A 13869-nucleotide genomic window follows, 5' to 3' on the forward strand; every position below is an offset into this window, starting at 1 on the left:
GAGGGGCGGGCGGTGGGGGAGGGGCGCTGTGGTGCGAGCGGGGGGTGCAGGTGCTGCTGACGGCCGTGGGCGCCTTCGCGGCCTTCGGCCTCATGGCCATCGCCATCGGCACCGACTACTGGCTGTACGCGCGCGCCCGCGTCTGCAACGCCACCAACGCCACCGCCCTGGGGACAGCGGCGGGCACGGCCATGGCGCACGGGGGGCTCACCCACTCGGGCCTCTGGAGGGTCTGCTGCCTCGAAGGTGACACCTGGGGACACCTGGGGACACCTGGGGACACCTGGCAGGGGCTTGGTGGCACTTGGGACATCATTGGGGACATTGGGGACATGGTTTGGGAGGGTTGGGGACACCTGGGATGGGGTTCAGGGGCGTTGGTGGCACCTGGGATGGGGTTGGTGGCATCTAGGACATCATTGGAGACACTGGGGACAGGGTTTGGGAGGGTTGGTGGCACCTGGAATCACACTGGGGACATTGGGGACATGGTTCAGGGGGGTTGGTGGCACCTGGGATGGGGTTGGTGGCACTGGGGACACAGTTCAGGAGGGTTGGTGGCACCTGGAATGGGGTTGGTGGATCTAGGACATCATTGGGGACATTGGGGACAGGGTTTGGGAGGGTTGGTGGCACCTGGAATCACACTGGGGACACTGGGGACACAGTTCAGGGGGGTTGGTGGCACCGGGGATGGGGTTGGTGGCACTGGGGACATTACTGGGGACATTGGGGACATGGCTCAGAGGGGTTGGTGGCACCTGGAATCACACTGGGGACATTGGTGACACCACTGAGGACACTGGTGACACTGTTGGGGACACATCTGACACGGCTGAGGACATTGGTGACACCACTGAGGACACTGGTGACACCACCGGGGACATTGGCGGGACGTTGGTGGCTCCGTTGGTGGCGTTGCTGGCGCTGGGGACACTTTGGGGACACTTTTTGGGGACACTCGGGGCCATCGGCACCGACTACTGGCTGTACGCGCGCGCCCGCGTCTGCAACGCCACCAACGCCACCGCCCTGGGGACAGCGGCGGGCACGGCCATGGCGCACGGCGGGCTCACCCACTCGGGCCTCTGGAGGGTCTGCTGCCTCGAAGGTGACACCTGGGGACACCTGGGGACACCTGGCAGGGGCTTGGTGGCACTTGGGACATCACTGGGGACACTGGGGACATGGCTCAGAGGGGTTGGTGGCACCTGGGATGGAGCTGGGGACACTGGGGACATGGTTCAGGGGGGTTGGTGGCATCTAGGACATCATTGGGGACATTGGAGACACGGTTTGGGAGGGTTGGTGGCACCTGGGATGGGGTTGGTGGCACTGGGGACACAGTTCAGGGGCGTTGGTGGCACCTGGGATGGGGTTGGTGGCATCTAGGACATCATTGGGGACATTGCGGACACAGTTCAGGGGGGTTGGTGGTACCTGGGATGAGCTTGGTGGCATCCAGGACATCATTGGGGACATTGGGGACACGGTTCAGGAGGGTTGGTGGCATCTGGGATGGAGCTGGGGACATTGGGGACAGGGTTTAAGGGGGTTGGTGGCACCTGGGATGGGGTTGGTGGCATCTAGGACATCATTGGAGACACTGGGGACATGGTTCAGGGGCGTTGGTGGCACCTGGGATGGGGTTGGTGGCATCTAGGACATCATTGGGGACATTGGGGACATGGCTCAGAGGGGTTGGTGGCACCTGGGATGGAGCTGGGGACACGGGGGACACGGTTCAGGGGGGTTGGTGGCACTGGGGATGGGGTTGGTGGCATCTAGGACATTACTGGGGACATTGAGGACACGGCTCAGAGGGGTTGGTGGCACCTGGAATCACTCTGGGGACACTGGGGCATCATTGAGGACATTGGTGACACTGTTGGGGACACATCTGACACGGCTGAGGACATTGGTGACACCACTGAGGACATTGGTGACACCACCGGGGACATTGGCGGGACGTTGGTGGCTCCGTTGGTGGCGTTGCTGGCGCTGGGGACGCTTTGGGGACACTTTGGGGACACTCGGGGCCATCGGCACCGACTACTGGCTGTACGCGCGCGCCCGCGTCTGCAACGCCACCAACGCCACCGCCCTGGGGACAGCGGCGGGCACGGCCATGGCGCACGGGGGGCTCACCCACTCGGGCCTCTGGAGGGTCTGCTGCCTCGAAGGTGACACCTGGGGACACCTGGGGACACCTGGGGACACCTGGCAGGGGCTTGGTGGCACTTGGGACATCATTGGGGACATTGGGGACAGGGTTCGGGAGGGTTGGGGACACCTGAGATGGGGTTGGTGGCATCTAGGACATCACTGGGGACACTGGGGACATAGTTCAGGAGGCTTGGTGGCACCTGGGATGGGGTTGGTGGCACTGGGGACACAGTTCAGGGGGGTTGGTGGCACCTGGGAGGACGTTGGTGGCATCTAGGACATCATTGGGGACATTGGGGACATGGTTTGGGAGGGTTGGTGGCACCTGGAATCACACTGGGGACACTGGGGACACGGTTCAGGGGGGTTGGTGGCATCTGGGATGGGGTTGGGGACACTGGGGACACGGTTTGGGAGGGTTGGTGGCACCTGGGATGGGGTTGGTGGCACCTAGGACATCACTGGGGACATTGGGGACATGGCTCAGAGGGGTTGGTGGCACCTGGAATCACACTGGGGACACTGGGGACATGGTTCAGGGGGGTTGGTGGCACCTGGGATGGGGTTGGTGGCATCTAGGACATCATTGGGGACATTGGGGACAGGGTTCGGGAGGGTTGGTGGCACCTGGGATGGGGTTGGTGGCATCCAGGACATCACTGGGGACATTGGGGACATGGTTCAGGAGGGTTGGTGGCACCTGGGATGGAGCTGGGGACATTGGGGACGTTGTTTGTGGGTGTTGGTGGCAATGTCCCAGTGATGTCCCCAGTGTCCCCAAACCCCACAATGTCCCCAATGTCCCCAATGTCCCCAATGCCCCCAATGTCCCCAATGTCCCCAATGCCCCCAACGCCCCCAATGTCCCCAATGTCCCCAATGTCCCCAACACCCCCAATGTCCCCAATGTCCTCGATGTCCCCAAATGTCCCCACTGTCCCCAGGGCTGAAGCGGGGGCTGTGCCTGCGCATCAATCACTTCCCCGAGGACCTGGAGTACGACCACGACAGCGCCGAGTACCTGCTGCGTGAGTTACCATGGCAACCGTGTCATTGTCACCATGGCAACCGTGTCACTGTCACCTCAGTGTCACCAGTACCTGCTGCGTGAGTTACCATGGCAACCGTCACTGTCACCATGGCAACCGTGTCACTGTCACCTCAGTGTCACCAGTACCTGCTGCGTGAGTTACCATGGCAACCGTCATTGTCACCATGGCAACCGTGTCACTGTCACCATGGCAACTGTGTCACTGTCACCAGTACCTGCTGCGTGAGTTACCATGGCAACCGTGTCACTGTCACCATGGCAACCGTGTCACTGTCACCTCAGTGTCACCAGTACCTGCTGCGTGAGTTACCATGGCAACCGTGTCACTGTCACCTCAGTGTCACCATGGCAACCGTGTCATTGTCACCTCAGTGTCACCAGTTACCATGGCAACCGTGTCACTGTCACCTCAGTGTCACCAGTACCTGCTGCGTGAGTTACCATGGCAACCGTCATTGTCACCTCAGTGTCACCATGGCAACCGTGTCATTGTCACCATGGCAACCGTGTCACTGTCACCTCAGTGTCACCAGTACCTGCTGCGTGAGTTACCATGGCAACCGTCATTGTCACCTCAGTGTCACCATGGCAACCGTGTCACTGTCACCTCAGTGTCACCAGTACCTGCTGCGTGAGTTACCATGGCAACCGTGTCATTGTCACCATGGCAACCGTGTCACTGTCACCTCAGTGTCACCAGTACCTGCTGCGTGAGTTACCATGGCAACCGTATCACTGTCACCATGGCAACCGTGTCACTGTCACCATGGCAACCGTGTCACTGTCACCAGTGCCTGCTGCGTGAGTTACCATGGCAACCGTGTCACTGTCACCATGGCAACCGTGTCACTGTCACCAGTGCCTGCTGCGTGAGTTACCATGGCAACCGTCATTGTCACCTCATTGTCACCATGGCAACCGTGTCACTGTCACCAGTGCCTGCTGCGTGAGTTACCATGGCAACCGTGTCATTGTCACCATGGCAACCGTGTCACTGTCACCTCAGTGTCACCAGTACCTTCTGCGTGAGTTACCATGGCAACCGTCATTGTCACCATGGCAACCGTGTCACTGTCACCTCAGTGTCACCAGTACCTGCTGCGTGAGTTACCATGGCAACCGTGTCATTGTCACCATGGCAACCGTGTCATTGTCACCTCAGTGTCACCAGTACCTGCTGCGTGAGTTACCATGGCAACCGTCATTGTCACCTCAGTGTCACCATGGCAACTGTGTCACTGTCACCTCAGTGTCACCAGTACCTGCTGCGCAAGTTACCATGGCAACCGTCATTGTCACCACAGTGTCACCATGGCAACCGTGTCACTGTCACCATGGCAACCGTGTCACTGTCACCAGTGCCTGCTGCGTGAGTTACCATGGCAACCGTCATTGTCACCTCATTGTCACCATGGCAACCGTGTCACTGTCACCAGTACCTGCTGCGTGAGTTACCATGGCAACCGTGTCATTGTCACCATGGCAACCGTCATTGTCACCATGGCAACCGTGTCGCTGTCACCTCAGTGTCACCAGTACCTGCTGCGTGAGTTACCATGGCAACCGTCATTGTCACCATGGCAACCGTGTCACTGTCACCTCAGTGTCACCAGTACCTGCTGCCTGAGTTACTATGGCAACCGTGTCACTGTCACCATGGCAACCGTGTCATTGTCACCAGTACCTGCTGCGTGAGTTACCATGGCAACCGTGTCATTGTCACCTCAGTGTCACCATGGCAACCGTCACTGTCACCATGGCAACCGTGTCACTGTCACCTCAGTGTCACCATGGCAACCGTGTCACTGCCACCAGTACCTGCTGCGTGAGTTACCATGGCAACCGTGTCATTGTCACCTCAGTGTCACCAGTACCTGCTGCGTGACTTACCATGGCAACCATCATTGTCACCATGGCAACTGTCTCACTGTCACCATGGCAACCGTGTCACTGTCACCTCATTGTCACCAGTACCTGCTGCGTGAGTTACCATGGCAACCGTCATTGTCACCATGGCAACCGTGTCACTGTCACCTCAGTGTCACCATGGCAACCATGTCACTGTCACCAGTACCTGCTGCGTGAGTTACCATGGCAACCGTGTCACTGTCACCTCAGTGTCACCATGGCAACCGTGTCACTGTCACCTCAGTGTCACCAGTACCTGCTGCGTGAGTTACCATGGCAACCGTCATTGTCACCTCAGTGTCACCATGGCAACCGTCATTGTCACCTCAGTGTCACCATGGCAACCGTGTCACTGTCACCAGTACCTGCTGCGTGAGTTACCATGGCAACCATGTCACTGTCACCTCAGTGTCACCATGGCAACCGTCATTGTCACCTCAGTGTCACCATGGCAACCGTGTCACTGTCACCATGGCAACCCTGTCACTGTCACCTCAGTGTCACCAGGACCTGCTGCGTGAGTTACCATGGCAACCGTGTCACTGTCACTGTGGGAACCAAACCCTGGCTTCCGTTGCCATGGCAACGCTCCCGGCATCCTCCCGTCGCTATGGCGACAGCGTGGTGCCCAGCTGTGCGTTCCCATGGCAACCGTGCCAGCGCTGCTGCTGCTGTTGCCATGGCGACGCTCCCGGCATCCCCCTGGCATTCCCGTTGCCATGGCGACGCTCCCGGCATCCTCCCGGCCCTGCCGTTGCCATGGCGACGCTCCTGGCATCCTCCTGGCCCTGCCGTTGCCATGGCGACGCTCCCGGCATCCTCCTGGCATTCCCGTTGCCATGGCAACGACCCCGCGGTCGCCCTGGCAACCTTCCCAGCGATGCTGCTGCCGTTGCCATGGCGACGCTCTCGGCATCCCCCCGGCCCTGCCGTTGCCATGGCAACGACCCCGCGGCCGCCCTGGCAACCTTCCCAGCGATGCCGCTGCCGTTGCCATGGTGACAGCCTGGTACCCAGCCTCGCGTCGCCATGGCAACGTCGCCTGGCTCTCTGATTGGCCGGAGATAACAGAACCCCCCTCTAACGGAGAGCTCTGATTGGTCGCAGTGATTCCTGCGCTCCCATTGGCTGGAGATAACAGATCCCCCTTCCCTTCCGGGCTCTGATTGGTCAGACAGAGCAGCTCCCCCTCCAACGGCGATTCCTGATTGGCTGGAGTGCCCGGATCCCCTTTGCAGCGCCACTCCCTGATTGGTCCAAACTCCCTGAGCTCTCATTGGCTGGAGATAACAGATCCCAGCACCTGATTGGCCGGAACTCCCAGAACTATTTCCAATGCTGGGCTCTGATTGGTTACAACTCCCAGACTGACCTCCATTGCTGGCTTCTGATTGGTCAGAAATCCCAGCCCTCCCTCAAATGCTGCTCGCTGATTGGTCAGAACTCCCAATCCAGATCCCCCTCTGTTGCTGCGCTCTGATTGGTCAGAACTCCCAGATCCCTTTCCAACGCTGCTCCCTGATTGGTCAGAGCTCCCAGGTCCCCCTCCATTGCTGGGTTCTGATTGGTTACAACTCCCAGATCCCTGTCCAACACTGTGCTCTGATTGGTCACAACTCCGCGACCAAATCCTCCTCCATTGCTGCTCCCTGATTGGTCAGAGCTCCCAGACCCGCCTCCATTGCTGCTCCCTGATTGGTCAGAGCTCCCAGATCCCTTTCCAATGCTGCTCCCTGATTGGTCAGAGCTCCCAGACCGCCTTCCATTGCTGCTCCCTGATTGGTCAGAGCTCCCAGACCGCCTTCCATTGCTGCTCCCTGATTGGTCACAACTCCCAGACCTGCCTCCATTGCTGCTCCCTGATTGGTCAGAGCTCCCAGACCGCCATCCATTGCTGCTCCCTGATTGGTCAGAGCTCCCAGACCACCTTCCATTGCTGCTCCCTGATTGGTCAAAGCTCCCAGACCGCCTTCCATTTCTGCTCTCTGATTGGTCAGAGCTCCCAGACCACCTTCCATTGCTGCTCCCTGATTGGTCAGAGCTCCCAGACCGCCTTTCATTGCTGCTCCCTGATTGGTCAGAGCTCCCAGACCTGCCTCCATTGCTGCTCTCTGATTGGTCACAACTCCCAGACCGCCTTCCATTTCTGCTCTCTGATTGGTCAGAGCTCCCAGACCGCCTTCCATTGCTGCTCCCTGATTGGTCACAACTCCCAGACCGCCTTCCATTTCTGCTCTCTGATTGGTCAGAGCTCCCAGACCGCCTTCCATTTCTGCTCTCTGATTGGTCAGAGCTCCCAGACCACCTTCCATTCCTGCTCCACGATTGGCCGCCCTCTCCCAGCACCCCCATTGGCCGCCGGGGATGCCGGCCGGGCCCTGATTGGCCGGTTTGTCTCGGTAGGCGTGGTCCGGGCCTCGAGCATCTTCCCGATCCTGAGCGCGGTGCTGCTGCTGCTGGGCGGGCTCTGCGTGGCGGCCTCGCGGCTGCGGCGCGCCAGGACCAGCCTCGTGCTCGGCGCCGGCATCCTCTTCGTGGCCGCCGGTAGGTGGGGCCAAAAACCCCCAAATTCACCCCAAAATCCATCCCGAAATCCATCCAAAAATCCATCCCAAAAACCCCCAAATTCACCCCAAAAATCCATCCCAAAACCACAAAAATCCATCCCAAAAATCCATCCCAAAATATCCCAAAAATCCATCCCCAAAACCACAAAATTCACCCCAAAAATCCATCCCAAATCCATTCCAAAACCCCACAAAATTCACCCCAAAATCTATCCCAAAATATCCCAAAATTCACCCCAAAATCCATCCCGAAATATCCCAAAAATCCATCTCAGAATCCATCAAAAAATCCATCCCAAAAAGCCCAAAATTCACCCCAAAAATCCATCCCAAAATATCCCAAAAATCCATCCCCAAAACCACAAAAGTCACCCCAAAATCGATCACAAAATATCCCAAAAATCCATCTGGAAATCCACCCCAAAATCCCCCAAATCCATCCCAAAATATCCCAAATTCACCCCAAAATCCATCCCGAAATATCCCCAAAATCCATCCCGAAATATAATAATAATATAATAAAATAATTATTAATGAATTAATTAATAATTGTAAACATCCATTTGCCCATTCACTTTTAAATTATTTTTTCATTAAGTATTTCTAATTCAGAATTACATAATAAAATAATTCTTAATTAATTAGTTAATAATTTTAAAATCCATATTCCCGTGCATTTTAAAAATTAATTCATTAACTATTTATAAATAACAATATAATTAAATATTAAGTAATTAATTAATAATTGTTAAAAGCAATTTTCCCATTTATTTTTAAAACTATTTCACAAAGTATTTATAATTATTAATAATATAATAGAATATTAATTAGTTAATAATTTTAATATCCATTTTCCCATTCATTTTCAAAATGATTTCTTCCATTAGCCCTTTATAATTAAGAATAATAGAATAAAATATTAATTCATTAATTAATTAATTTTTAATGCATTTCCCCATTCATTTTCAAAATGATTTCTTCCATTAGCCCTTTATAATTAAGAATAATAGAATAAAATATTAATTAATTAATTAATTAATATTTTAAAAATCCATTTTCCCATTCATTTTCAAAATTATTTCTTCCATTAACTCTTTATAATTGAGAATAAATTATTTAATAATTATTTAATAGATTAAAATATTAATTAATTAATTAATTAATTATTTCAAATCCATTTTCCAAATCATTTTTAAAATGATTTCTTCCGTTAACTCTTTATGATTAAGAGTAATAAAATAAAATATTATATAATAATTAATTAATTAAAAAATCCATTTCCCCATTCATTTTCAAAATGATTTCTTCCATTAGCCCTTTATAAATAATAATAATAAAATATTAATTAATTAATTAATTAATTTTTAACATCCATTTTCCCATTCATTTTCAAAATGATTTCTTCCATTAGCCCTTTATAATTAAGAATAATAGATTAAAATATTAATTAATTAATTAATTAATATTTTAAAAATCCATTTTCCCATTCATTTTCAAAATGATTTCTTTCATTAACTCGTTATAATTAATAATAATAAAATATTAATTAATTAATTAATTTAAAAATCAATTTCCCCATTCATTTTCAAAATGATTTCTTCCATTAACCCTTTATAATTAAGAATAATAGAATAAAATAATAATTAATTAATTAATAAATAATTAATTTTCCAGCTCCATTTCCCCAGTCATGCTCGAAACCCCCCCAAATTCCCATTTTTTTTTTAACCCCTTCCCCGCCAGGCCTGTCCAACATCATCGGCGTCATCGTTTACATCTCGGCCAACGCGGGGGGGGAGGGGTCGGCGGGCGGCCTCCCCTCCCCCCCCCGCCGCGACGGCGAGCGCCGCCCCTCCCCCTACAGCTATGGGTGGAGCTTCTACTTTGGGGGCGTGTCCTTCATCCTGGCCGAGGCCATCGGCGTCCTCGCCGTCAACCTCTACATCGAGCGTCACCGCAAAGCCCCGCCCCCACCCCCCGCCCCGCCCCCACCCCCCCTTTTACCTCGCCAAGCCCCGCCCCCGCTGTCCAGGCCACGCCCCCCGCGCCGCCGCTCGCGCTCGGGCTCGCGCTCCAGCGGCAAGTCACGTGACCCCTCCCCGCCCCCACCGCAGCGCGGGAAATCGTCCTCCCCTCCCCCACCCGAGATCTCCATGTACACCCTGAGCAGGGGGGGAGGGGCGGGGGAGGCGCCCCTCCCCCCGCCCGGAGTGGGCGTGGCCGCCTCGCCCCCTCCCCCACCCCAGGGAGCCGCGCCCCTCCCCCCTCCGGCCCCGCCCGGCACGCCCGGCCCCGCCCCTCCCCCACCCGCCGGGGCCTTCCTGACGCTGCAGGGGGGGGGGAGGGGCGGGGGGAGGGGCCGAGACCCCCGGGGGGGGCACCGGGACCCTCAACAGGAAAACGACCCGGTCTAGGGCAGCCCAAATCCCCCCGGATTCAGCCCAAAATCGGCCCGAAATTCACCCCCAAATCAGCCAAAATCGGCCCAAAATTCACCCAAAATCAGCCCAAAAAATCACCCAAAATGACCCAAAATCAGCCCAAAATTCACCCAAAATTCACCCAAAATCAGCCCAAAAATGACCCAAAATCAGCCCAAAATCAGCCCAAATTTCACCCAAAATCAGCACAAAATATCAACCGAAAATGACCCAAAATCAGCCCAAAATCCCCCCAAAAAATCACCCCAAAATGACCCAAAATCTGCCCAAAATTCACCCAAAATCACCCAAAATCGCCCCAAAATGTCCCCAAAATTCACCCAAAATCAGCACAAAAAATCACCCCAAACTCACCCCAAATCAGCCCAAAATTCACCCCCAAATCACCCAAAATCAGCCCAAAATTCAACCAAAATCAGCCCAAAAAATCACCCCAAAATGACCCAAAAGCAGCCGAAAAATTCACCCAAAATTCACCCAAAATCAGCCCAAAATTCACCCAAAATCAGCCCAAAATATCAACCAAAAATGACCCCAAAATCAGCCCAAAATTCACCCAAAATTCACCCAAAATCAGCCCAAAATTCACCCAAAATCAGCCCCAAAAATTACCCCAAAATGACCCAAAATCAGCCCAAAATTCACCCAAAATTCACCCAAAATCAGCCCAAAATTCACCCAAAATCAGCCCAAAAAATCAACCACAAATGACCCAAAATCAGCCCAAAATTCACCCAAAATCAGCCCAAAAAATCAGCCCAAAATCAGCCCAAAATCAGCCCAAAATTCACCCAAAATGAACCAAAATCAGCCCAAAATTCACCCCAAAATGACCCAAAAGCAGCCCAAAATTCAACCAAAAATGACCCAAAATCAGCCCAAAATTCACCCAAAATCAGCCCAAAATATCAACCAAAAATGACCCAAAATCAGCCCAAAATCAGCCCAAAAAATCACCCCAAAATGACCCAAAATCAGCCCAAAAATCACCCAAAAATCACCCAAATTCAGCCCAAAAAATCAACCAAAAATCACCCAAATTCAGCCCAAAAAATCACCCAAAAATCACCCAAATTCAGCCCAAAAAATCACCCAAAAATCACCCAAATTCAGCCCAAAAAATCAACCAAAAATCACCCAAATTCAGCCCAAAAACTCAACCAAAAATGACCCAAAATCGCCCAAATTCAGCCCAAAAAAAATCACCCAAAAATGACCCAATATCGCCCAAAATCAGCCCAAAAAATCACCCCAAAAATGACCCAAAATCAGCCTAAAATTCACCCAAAATCAGCCCAAAATTCAACCAAAATCAGCCCAAAATATCAACCAAAAATGACCCCAAATCGCCCAAAATTCACCCAAAATCAGCCCAAAATTCACCCCAAAATGACCCAAAATCACCCATAAAATCAACCAAAAATCACCCAAAATCAGCACAAAAATCACCCAAAATCACCCCCAAACATCACCCAAAATCACCCCAAAAATCACCCAAAATCAGCCCAAAAATCACCCAAAATCAGCTCAAAATTCACCCAAAATCAGCCCAAAATTCAACCAAAAATGAACCAAAATCAGCCCAAAATTCACCCAAAAATGACCCAAAATCAGCCCAAAATTCACCCAAAATCAGCCCAAAAAATCACCCCAAAATGACCCAAATTCAGCCCAAAATTCATCCAAAATCAGCCCAAAATCAGCCCCAAAAATCACCCAAAATAGCCCCAAAATCAGCCCAAAATTCACCCAAATCAGCCCAAAATTCAACCAAAAATGACCCAAAATTCACCCAAAATCAGCCCAAAAAATCAACCAAAAATGACTCAAAATCAGCCCAAAAAATCAACCAAAATTTACCCAAAATCAGCCCAAAAAATCAACCACAAAAATCACCCAAAATCAGCCCAAAATTCACCCAAAATTCACCCAAAATCAGCCCAAAATTCACCCCAAAATGACCCAAAAGCAGCCCAAAATTTCAACAAAAAATGACCCAAAATCACCCAAAAAAATCAACCAAAAATCACCCAAAATCAGCCCAAAATTCACCCAAAATCAGCCCCAAAAATCACCCAAAATCACCCCAAAAATGACCCAAATTCAGCCCAAAAATCACCCAAAATTCATCCAAACTCAGCCCAAAAATCACCCAAAAATCTCCCAAATTCAGCCCAAAAAATCACCCAAAAATCACCCAAATTCAGCCCAAAAAATCAACCAAAAATCACCCAAATTCAGCCCCAAAAATCACCCACAAAATCACCCATAATCAGCCAAAATTCACCCAAAATCAGCCCAAAAAATCAACCAAAAATCACCCAAATTCAGCCAAAAAAATCGCCCCAAAAATCACCCAAAATCAGCCCCAAAAATGACCCAAAATTGCCCCAAAAATCACCCAAAAATGACCCAAAATCAGCCCAAAAAATCAACAAAAAATGACCCAAAATTCACCTAAATTTAGCTCAAAAAATCACCCAAAAAATCACCCAAAATTCACCCAAAATCAGCCCAAAAATGACCCAAAAATGACCCAAAATTGCCCCAAAAATCACCCAAAAATGACCCAAAATTACCCCAAATCAGCCCCAAAATTCACCCAAAAATGACCCAAAATCGCCCAAATTCAGCCCAAAAATATCAACCCCAAAAATGACCCAAAATCGCCCAAATTCAGCCCAAAATTCACCCAAAAATCGCCCCCAAAATCACCTGAAAATGACCCAAAATCCCCCCAAAATTCACCCAAAAATCGCCCCCAAAATCCCCTGAAAATGACCCCAAAATCCCCCAAAATTCACCCAAAAATCCCCTGAAAATGACCCAAAATCCCCCAAAATTCCCCCAACATTTTGCCCCTCCCCCCCAAGCCCCGGGGGGTCCCAGTGCCTTAAAGGGGGGGCTGGGACCCCCGGGATGCCCCCACCAGTACGGACCAGTATGGACCAGTATGGACCAGTAACTCCCAGTTTCCCTGGACCAGTCTGGACCAGTCTGGACCAGTAACTCCCAGTTTCCCTGGACCAGTTTGGACCAGTTTGGACCAGTAACGCCCAGTTTCCCTGGACTGGTTTGGACCAGTTTGGACCAGTAACTCCCGGTCTCCCTGGACCAGTTCCCTGGACCAGTTTGGACCAGTTTGGACCAGTAACTCCCAGTTTGGACCAGTTTGGACCAGTTTGGACCAGTAACTCTCAGTTTCCCTGGACCAGTTTGGACCAGTCTTGACCAGTAACTCCCAGTTTCCCTGGACCAGTTTGGACCAGTCCAGACCAGTTCACTGCCTGATACAGGACCAGTAACTCCCAGTTTCCCTGGACCAGTCTGGACCAGTCTTGACCAGTAACTCCCAGTTTCCCTGGACCAGTCTGGACCAGTCTTGACCAGTAACTCCCAGTTTCCCTGGACCAGTTCCCTGGACCAGTCCAGACCAGTAACTCCCAGTTTCCCTGGACCAGTTTGGACCAGTCCAGACCAGTTCACTGCCTGATACGGGACCAGTATCCCCCAGTTACCCTGGACCAGTTTGGACCAGTTTGGGCCAACAAATCCCAGTTCTCTGGAGCAATCTGGCCCAGTTTGGACCAGTATCCCTCAGTTACCCTGGACCAGTTTGGGCCAACAAATCCCAGTTCTCTGGACCAGTTTGGACCAGTCTGGACCAGTTTCCCTGGCCCAGTTTGGACCAGTACCTCCCAGTTTTCTGGACCAGTTTGGACCAGTCTGGACCAGT

The 13869-nt window shown here is 51.8% G+C and overlaps 1 protein-coding gene across 1 annotated transcript in view; it reads left to right on the forward strand.

Moving 5' to 3' along the window:
• Nucleotides 1-20: 20 nt before the first annotated feature.
• The window catches only part of LOC132322889 (voltage-dependent calcium channel gamma-8 subunit-like), a gene marked incomplete at its 5' end in the record, with an annotated part of 17195 nt that continues 3346 nt past the window's right edge, over nucleotides 21-13869 (forward strand). Inside the window, 4 exons of the mRNA XM_059837635.1 lie at nucleotides 21-246; nucleotides 3111-3194; nucleotides 7529-7669; nucleotides 9436-9902. Coding sequence (XP_059693618.1) covers nucleotides 21-246; nucleotides 3111-3194; nucleotides 7529-7669; nucleotides 9436-9902 — 918 coding nt within the window. The remainder of the gene's footprint in view (nucleotides 247-3110; nucleotides 3195-7528; nucleotides 7670-9435; nucleotides 9903-13869) is intronic.

This window comes from Haemorhous mexicanus, unplaced genomic scaffold, assembly GCF_027477595.1.
Source record: "Haemorhous mexicanus isolate bHaeMex1 unplaced genomic scaffold, bHaeMex1.pri scaffold_189_ctg1, whole genome shotgun sequence".
In the NCBI taxonomy this organism is placed as follows: Eukaryota; Metazoa; Chordata; class Aves; order Passeriformes; family Fringillidae; genus Haemorhous; species Haemorhous mexicanus.